The 9164-nt window shown below is 33.5% G+C and overlaps 1 protein-coding gene across 1 annotated transcript; it reads right to left on the reverse strand.

Moving 5' to 3' along the window:
• Positions 1 to 5067: 5067 nt before the first annotated feature.
• On the reverse strand, positions 5068 to 6459 carry LOC126707124 (protein FLOURY 1-like). Its single transcript, XM_050406721.1, has one exon. It carries the CDS (start codon positions 6107 to 6109, stop codon positions 5171 to 5173), a length of 939 nt encoding a protein of 312 aa, XP_050262678.1. The 5' UTR covers positions 6110 to 6459; the 3' UTR covers positions 5068 to 5170.
• Between the last annotated feature and the right edge of the window lie 2705 nt (positions 6460 to 9164).

The following is a 9164-nucleotide window of genomic DNA, read 5'->3' on the forward strand; positions in this document are numbered from 1 at the left end:
CTTTACTTTAAGGGTTTAATGTGTTTTATGCAAGTGTTTCAGGTTATAGGTATTTATGTTCCAGGTTCATCACAGCTCCTATGACTCTGATAGGGGGAGTGATATGATAAGGGAAGTGTTTATATTTGTACCCTTGCTTATGTAGCTTTTAATTTGTACCCATATTGCTTTTGTAAGCTTTTAGGGTTTGTTTCCATGTGATTTGTAGGCTTTTATGGTTTGTACCATGCTTATGCAGTTTTTATGCTTTGTTGCCTAGTACTTCTAGTTAAATGTTATGCATTTCCTTTAAGTTCTCTCACTCTTGTGCCCTAGTAGGATCTTGTTCCTAGATGCATATACTTTTTGTATTGTGCATTGGTTGAGTGTTGGACATGCAAGTAATTTGCATTGAGCTTGCTAGCTTGTATGTCCGGATGTTCATTCTAAGTGTGAACGAGTATTGTGGTCACTATTTTATAGTGATTGCTTGTATGGTCAAACCATGGTTTATTACTTAATTCCATTTTGCTTGATCACATTGTGCTTGCCTCATATGCATTACAAGTTTTTCTACATACAATGATCATATTGTGTTATTGTGTTTCAGGAGATTCTTGTTCATATGATTCAAGAGCTACACAAATTCTAGAGTTAGGTGTGAGTGAGTTTTGTTCAACTGTTCCCAACTCACATGTTAAGTCTAGAGTCTGTTTTAGGGTTTTGTCACAAAATAGCCAAAGGGGGAGATTGTAAGGTTGAAATTTTATCAACCATCTTGTTGGCTTTATTCCGTGCCAAATTTGCTTGTATTTTGGCAATTAGTAACTCTGTATTTAGGTGAGAATCATGTAAGGGTAGTGTGTGAGAGAGTGTGAAGAAATGCTTAAGATTGTGCAAAGAAGCAAGGACTCGTGATTGGATCTCGCGGGTGGCTCGCGGCTTGCAAGCCGTCAGAAGTTGCACACGTGCCAAGCATGCTAGAAGTTGAAGCGTAATGCCAGCTGGAGCATTACAGGACAAAAAGTACAAACTAGCCATTCAGTTATCTTGCGGCTGGAACTCGCGGCTCAGTCAAGTCGCGAGGCCAAGCCACCAGCCAGCTCTGTTTTGAAAAACCTTACTCTTCACATTCCTTTCTCACCCTAGTATATATATCCCTTATACCCACGAAATGTAGAGAGCTTCCAGAGAGAATTTTAAGAGAGAAACCTTAGAGAAAAACAAGATTGGCTCATTCCCAATCTTCACATAGAGACTCCTCAAATTCTTCTACTCTCACCCTCTCCATTGTTACATCCTTGAGAGGTACATTACCAAAACCTTTTTCTCATCATACTCACATCTGTGAGAATGCCATTTTGGTGTTTGGGAAGTAGTTAGGAAGGGACCAATTTCATATTGATTGATTCTATGGGCTATAGCGGAATCCGGTAAGCTAAAGAAGAAATAGGTTCGGCATAACCTCGTTGGAGTAGGAGCTTGAAGGGCTTAGGTACACTGGGTAGATTAGTATTGGAGGGTCTTCTGCTGTTCATGTATCCCAACTACATTCTTTAGTGGATTATTTACCGCTTGGAGGGCGGCGGAGAGGTTTTACGCCGAGGGCTTCAGTTTCCTCTTCGATAACACATCGTTGTGATTGTCCTTGTATTTGCATCTCTCTTCCCTTAATCTTTACCATTTAATTTCTGTTGTGAATGTGATTTTATTTGGTTGAGATTGTTTATCAATTATGTTATATACTTATGTTCATATTCTGCACATTAATTGTTTAATAATAAGCTTGAATTGATAATTTGGAAATTGGAGTCTAAACTTTCATAGTGTTTTATACACTTATTGAACCTTCATCCTTGTTGGAGTGTTGATAATATTCCCTTGTGTGTTGAAGACAAACACTCACGGATTGACCTTGGCCTTCATTGATGTTTGCTAAGTCATGGGAATGGATGTTTAGCATGTGGCTTTTTCTAAAGCCATATGTCAAAACCATCACATGCTTTAGGCTGCATAAAACAAAAGGAGAAGCATTATAGTTCATAGGAAACTTACCACAATTTTTAGTGTTCTTAAGCCGAAGTATCAAAATATCCACACTTTTTACAAAAGTATAACTTTTAGATCTTGATTTCTTTGAACCACAATTTCATGTACGAATTATTTTATTGAATATTTATATTCTATTAATCATGTTTATTTAAATAATTTTGTCCATTATAGTAGATTTTTCAAATTAAAGTGTTGAAAATAATTTCTAATATTAATACGGTATTTATTATTGAAAATGTATATAAACGTTTCTATATTTTACAACATGAAAATTTTAAAAATAAACGTATTATACCTATTGTGGGGGTAAAAGACCTGTAAGCCCACGTCGATACCTACATTGGGTCAAGGGCCCAGTCCAAGGAAAAGCCCCTCCTCGGCCATGGGGAGAATCCTCCTCAGCATGGGTGTGGCCGAGGATAAAGGAGGCAACCTGCCACTGGTAGTAACACTCCATATCGTCCCACGGAGCAGGAAAAGTACTAAAGACAGAAAAGGACAACGGAGAAAACGGAAGTGCCTAAGGGAAAGGATGCCATTATTGCATTTAGTGCCTTATATCTGACACGGCCATACTTCTCTGTCCTTACAACCACTCCCAACAATTGGAGAAAAGGGCTAATGGGACAAGTACTTACCCTAGGGACCCCATTCAGGAGAAAGGAAACTACTATAAAAAGGGGGTAAAGAGAGATAGGAGGGCGGGGTTGAGACCCCCCCCCCCCCCCAACACACTAGAGGCGCCAGAAAAAGCTCCTCGGATCATGCCGAGGACCAATTCTCTTTGATAAACTCGGTCCATGAAGAACACCGTGATGACCGTTGTCCATACACTAAAGCCTAGCTCTTTGGCCCACTCTCTACAAATTCATTGTACCGGGCTCACTGGTCTAAGGTCCCATGCAATCTTGAACTTGGCCAGAAAAACGTGACCCTACACCTATACTATATATGTATCATTCTTTTTTCATTTTCATTTTTTCTCTTGCCAAAAGTTTTAAACGCATTTTTTGTGAAAATGCCAATTTTTTTTTTTTTTTTTTGAAAATGCCAAATTATACCCACTAGTATATTTACTGACATTACTATATTATATATAACATATTTTACTAACTATGGCACTGAGTGTTGTTTTGGCTTTTCGGGATAGTTTTGTTAAACGATTTACTCATATAGTGTTGACGGTTGGGTTTGAAAATGAAGACGTTTTTTATTTTTTATTTTTTAAGTAGTTATGACTGGAAAATTATTCGGTACTCCTGAAGTGTCATAAATGCGTACTCCTTCCTCTCACATGAATGGTGGGTCCCACCATAAATTTAATTAGTGGGACTCACAATTCATGTGAGAGGAGGGAGTACGTATTTATGGTATTCCGGGAGTACACATTAATTTCCCCTGACTCATAAGTTTGCAAAATTTGGTTGGCATAATTGTCCTCCTCTCTCTTAAGGATTGGAAGAATGACACTCGACCACAAACTTGAAGAAAAAAAACATTCCCCTTCCTTGAAATATTAGTAATGAAATATTCTAAAAACATTCTCCTTTTCTTTTTTTTTTTAATATTAGTAATGAAATATTCTAAATTTTTATAAGAATCTCTTTACAAAAATATAATCATGATTAGTAAAAAAATAACTGATAGATTTAGAATAAGATGCAAAATTTATCAAGTGCCAAAACACTTGCAATGTAAAGTCTGTTCATAACTTGTTGAAAAAAGAAAAGAAAAGAGCAAAAAAGCAAAATTCATACTTAATATTTTAAAATACACTTTTAAAAATTTAAAACAATGAATTTTAATTATGAAATAAGATAATTTTGGAAACTTGCCATTAAGTAAATGGGAGGTTAGTACAAAACATTTTAAATATTTTTTTAAAAAAAAACTTTTGTAATATTAATTTAACAAAGTTTGGTCAATTAGATGTCAAAGAGGAAAGTTTTTTTTTTTTTTTTTCCATCAAGTTTGGTACGGTGTGTCATTTTTACACTCTCAAGAAATGAGAGTGTAAAAATAAATGCACTAACGTGAGGGTTTAAGTGATAATGCAATGGTAATAGCATCCATGTATCTAGTTCGAATGCAGCCTCTCCCCACTCGCTATCTAACAAAACAAAAAGATTGCACGTCATCAAATTAAATCCGCCAGACTTGACTAGAAAATATGAACAAAATATTTGATTTGTGACTAAGCTGGTATCTATGAAATTAATTATTCAAATTAAAATTTCAGGAGATTAATTGTAAAATCAAATGTTTATGGTCTATAAGCTGATAAAAAAAGAAAAAGAGAGCAATGTTTCTAAGACCTCAGATTTGTTTGAGATAAAATTATAAACGGTATCAAGATATGAAATTTATTTGAAAGAAAAGGAGAAAAAAAAAAATGTCAAGGACCATTGGACCTAGTTAATGGCATTCTACCTATCTCCAAGGTTATAATATACTGTTTTTTTTTTTTTTTTTTTTTGTTTTTTTTTGTTTTGAGAAACAATATACTATGTGTTTGAGATATAATATTATAATTGTTTGATTCAAAAACTGAATTCCCTTATGCTAATAAAAAAAACTGAATTCCCAGGACTTTCTTTCGTCAAAGTAGAATTTTCTGAACTTTCGTTTTCAGTTCTCACTAGAAAATAATAAAGTAATTGTTCAGAATTCTTAAAAATAATCCCTATTTTCATTTTCTAGCACCTACATCCAAAATTTTGAGTGTCATTCAAAATCAAGTCAAATAGTGTGTCATCCATAGGACCCACTTGGTTTGGATGATGGATCATGAAAATTGAGTGGTACTTGTTCACAATTCTTAAAAATAAGTCATGTTTTCATTTTCCAGCATCCACATCTAAAATTTTGAGTTTTTGAGTTATAGAAACAGTCATCCAAAATCAAGCCAAACAGTTTGCCATCCATGGGACCCTCTCGGTTTGGACGATGATCATGAAAATAGAATGATTTCATTTATTTTTCATGATATCCAAACAAGTTCTTAGTCACACTATCTAAAATTTAAATTACCAAATCAAAGGCAAAACAAAAGGAAGGCTAAATTTACATTTATAAACTAAAATTTATATTGGAAGAAAGGATACATCAATGTATTATTATTCAAGATATGCACAATAACTTACAACATTGAGGAATCCATGTCAAGAGAACTAATTAGCATATCATCAAAACCATGTTCTGTACTGGAATTCAAAAATCTCATACTTGCATCAACTCCTTCAGGTCCATGATCCACTTCATTTCCCTTCATAGTACAAAGCTTCAACTTTTGCCTACAAAACCTCAATTGATCTTCCAACAAAGTCCTATTAGACTCGTGTTTCATCACAATCCATCGCAAAGATTGTATCACTTCTTGGTCATATTGCTGCTTCTGCTCAGCCAATCTGCGGTATTGATTGGCTTGAATTTCTATTGAGCTTTTCTCTCTTTGAAGCCGCAAAATCATGGCCATTGCCTCCTCTGCTGCCGATGCAGCCGCCATTCTTTCCTTCTCAAGCTCTGCATAAGAGCCATTTGCTCGCTGCCTCTCTATCTTCACCAATTTTCTCAACGCCATTACATCAAATTCTTCATCTTCACCATGGCATTCTTTTTTGTCATCATCATTCTCTTCCAAAGCATCACCATTTGAATTCACAGCCTGTTTCTGTGACTTTGAATTCTCCAACAATTTCAACGATTCACGCTCACAAGGCATAATCTTTGAATCAGATACTTCACCCGCACCACTTTTTAGAGGAACCCCCTTTCTAAAACCTCTTGATTTCCCTCTGAATTCACACAAAAATTGCATCAAATCCATACCGTGCCAACCAAATTGCAAAAACTTCAAACACAAACCAATTATATAAAACAACCCCAAAAAATTGAAAACATGTGAGAAATACCCAAACACGAAAAACCCACAACCAAACCCATTTCCCTGATTCAGAAACGTCAAACATGAAGCGCAGTCCATAACCAGAAACCCCAAAAAGCTTTGCAAAAACCTCTTATGCAAATTAAAAACAGTGCAAATGACAACCAATAAGCAAAAATGTCTCAGAATATGCATGTGGGTCTAATGGCTTACACTCTAAGATCCTTGATTTCAATGTTGGAATGCTCAAACTTTTGGTATAAGCAAGAAACAAAAAAGAAACTTTATGATTTTCTTTACAAAAAAAAAGAAAAAAAAGAAGAAGAGAATTTGGGAAAAAGGAACGAAAGACAAAGAAATGCAATACGAGTTTCTATTCGGAACCGTGGAGAAGGAAGGTACACAGAGGAGTAGAAGTATGGGACCACTAACATTCTACAGTAGAGAGAGAAAGAGTGAGAGAGAGAGAAAGAGATGGGAATGTATCTATCGTGTCAGTGAGGAAGAGAGTGTGGAGATATATATTGGACGGACTGCAAGGATGCTCCGACAAATCAACATGTTGAGTCAGTTCAGTTATCCAATAAGTTTGATATAGTATTTTTTTTTTTTTTTTTTTTTTAGAATCTAGTATTTAATTTCTGAGTATCTGCATTTATTTATTTATTTATTTTAAAAAATGTTGGTTAGAATGAGTGTTTTAGGTCCTGGTTTCAAACCAACATTTTTTAAAATATAAAGATAAAATTTGTAGAAAAAAAAATGATACGTAAATAAATGACATAGATCTAGTCTAGTTATAAAAATAGAGATAGACCTAATTACATCAGAAATATCACCATAAAGAAGAAAATCAAATGTATTTGATGGAGATTAATAAACTTTGAATTTAATATTATTGCAGAGGTTATTATTTGCAAGCAATTAATCTATAATCTATGCCGGAGTAATGCCACGTACACAAACTTTTTTATAATATTTTTACAAATTATTAACATAACAAATTCTTATCGATTCCCATTTGGACTCACAATTGATATCATTTTTTTACTGTTCAATAACTATCCATCACTTCAGCAGTTTGTAGAAAAATTTATATAATAGTTTGAGAATTTAACTATCCACAACATTTTTACAAACTATTGATGTGACAAATTCTTATTAGTTTTAATATGGGTCCACTGCTAACATCACATTTATGTTTATCAATAATTATTTGAAAATTACTAAAGTCACATCAGCAGTTTGTAAAAATATTGTAAAATAGTTTGTGTCTGTACCATTACTCTTCATAAGTGCAAATAGTCTTTTTGATCTTTGTTTTTACTTTTTAATGCCTTTTACCGTTGAAGGCTAGGAGTCTTGGCCACATAGTACAACGGTACACCCAGAGACGGGTATGTCATTAACTCCACTTGTGCGAGAGTGGCAAATTCGTAATTTTAGGGAAAGATCATGGGTACTCTGTAGAACAAAATTTCTCTCCAAAAAGTGGCAAATTTGTTATTTTAGGGAAAGATCATGGGTACCTCGTAGAACAAAGTTTCTCTCCAAACTAGTTTGAAGGGAAACTCTACAAACTCCTCATATATCTCTATATTGAGTGTAAATTTTGAAAATCTAACTGTTAGATTGCATATTCCTATTATATTCTTCATACATGTAAAATTTCAAGAAAATCAAAGATAAATTGCTATCTCATCAAACAAATGTTAAAATTTCAAAATTTTATGATCTAAAATTGTATATACAAAATAAGTTTATTGATCGAATAGTAAATAATATCCAATTTGAACGAAATTTGATATGCATGTTAAGAACATAAGGAACATGAAATTCAATGGTTAGATTTTCAAAATTCACACAAATAAAAAAGAGATATGTGAGAAGTTTGAAAAGTTTCTTTCCAAACTAGTTTAGAGAGAAACTTTGTTCTACTCTATATCTCTACATGTGATTTTTTTAAGGCCACCAGGTTATGTAAAGTGTCTTTTGGCGGCGGCAAATAACTCTCTTTTCTTTTTCTTTTTTTTTGGTGCTATATGGTATGATAGGGATTGAGATTCAGTGCACCATGCAATTTACGCTCCTTTCTCTCACAATATTTTTTGAGCAAAGATTTACTGCAACTTTGGCCTGCATAATGGTGGATGTGGCAATATATTAGAATGACATATGTCAATGCAAATTTAAATAAATTTTATGTTAGTGTTTCTCACCCCTCTCTCTCTCTCCACTCACCCCTTTCTCTCTCTCTCACACGTTTCCACATTATGCAGGATTTGCTACAACCATCCTTGCCCATATATATTTTTTTACTCATCTTACTTTTTTTACTTTTTCTTATTTTTTTATTCAATGGTTGAGATTTAAAGTTACTTTTTGTAACTTTAAATCTCAATCACTCACACCAATTACATCAGGTGTAATACCCTAGGTATTGCACCTAATCTCAATCCATATTCTAGTAGTATCTTGATCAATCATATAGGCATGATCCCGACTGTTAATTGATTCACATCATGAGTAAGAGATCAGATAGTTTGGTGTAATTTTAGCATTCCCTTTTGTTGCTCTCAAGTGTTTCTTGTACAGTTAAAAAAAAAAAAAAGTGTTTCTTGTTATTTAACATCCTCAATCCAAACTAAAAAAACCATAAAAATGAATTGCTCTCCTAGCTAAGGCAAGGGAATTGTTTCTTGTAATTTGATACTTATTTTGTCCCATTTTGTAAGGTTTATTCAAAAATATAAATTTGTAAAGGAGCATCATTATGTATTGTCATTTACATAAAAAGTACTAGTTTTCAAAACTATCCTCCTTAAACTTTAATTTAGTCAAAGAAAAATATTGACTTTTAAAATAAAGTAAGAGTATATTAGGAAATTTATATATTAATTTTTCAAAGAGAACTTCATTTTGGGATATTTTAGATTGGAATATAAGAATATATTTCCATAAAAACAAAAAAGAATATAAAGAATATGTTGTGGCAATGGAGGATGAGTTTAGGTTTTGTCCTGATCTTGGACTCTTTGATGTAATCTTTGAATGAGATGATTTGGTTTCAGTCAAAGTGATTCAGTCTAGAACAAACTCTATCACTACATATATGGTCATATTTTGGATGTCATTTAGGAAGACATGCATTTTAGTGATACTTTATTCGTATGTCAATCTTTTAATAGTGTTGCTTACCAAAAATAAAAATAACAAGCAAATAAGGCTAAATACTTGGTTGTTGAATATG

Source organism: Quercus robur, chromosome 11, assembly GCF_932294415.1.
Source record: "Quercus robur chromosome 11, dhQueRobu3.1, whole genome shotgun sequence".
Classification (NCBI taxonomy): Eukaryota; Viridiplantae; Streptophyta; class Magnoliopsida; order Fagales; family Fagaceae; genus Quercus; species Quercus robur.

Excerpts from the sequence above, each read along its gene's own strand:
- LOC126707124 (XM_050406721.1), bottom strand. The coding sequence starts at position 6,109 with ATGCATATTCTGAGACATTTTTGCTTATTGGTTGTCATTTGCACTGTT.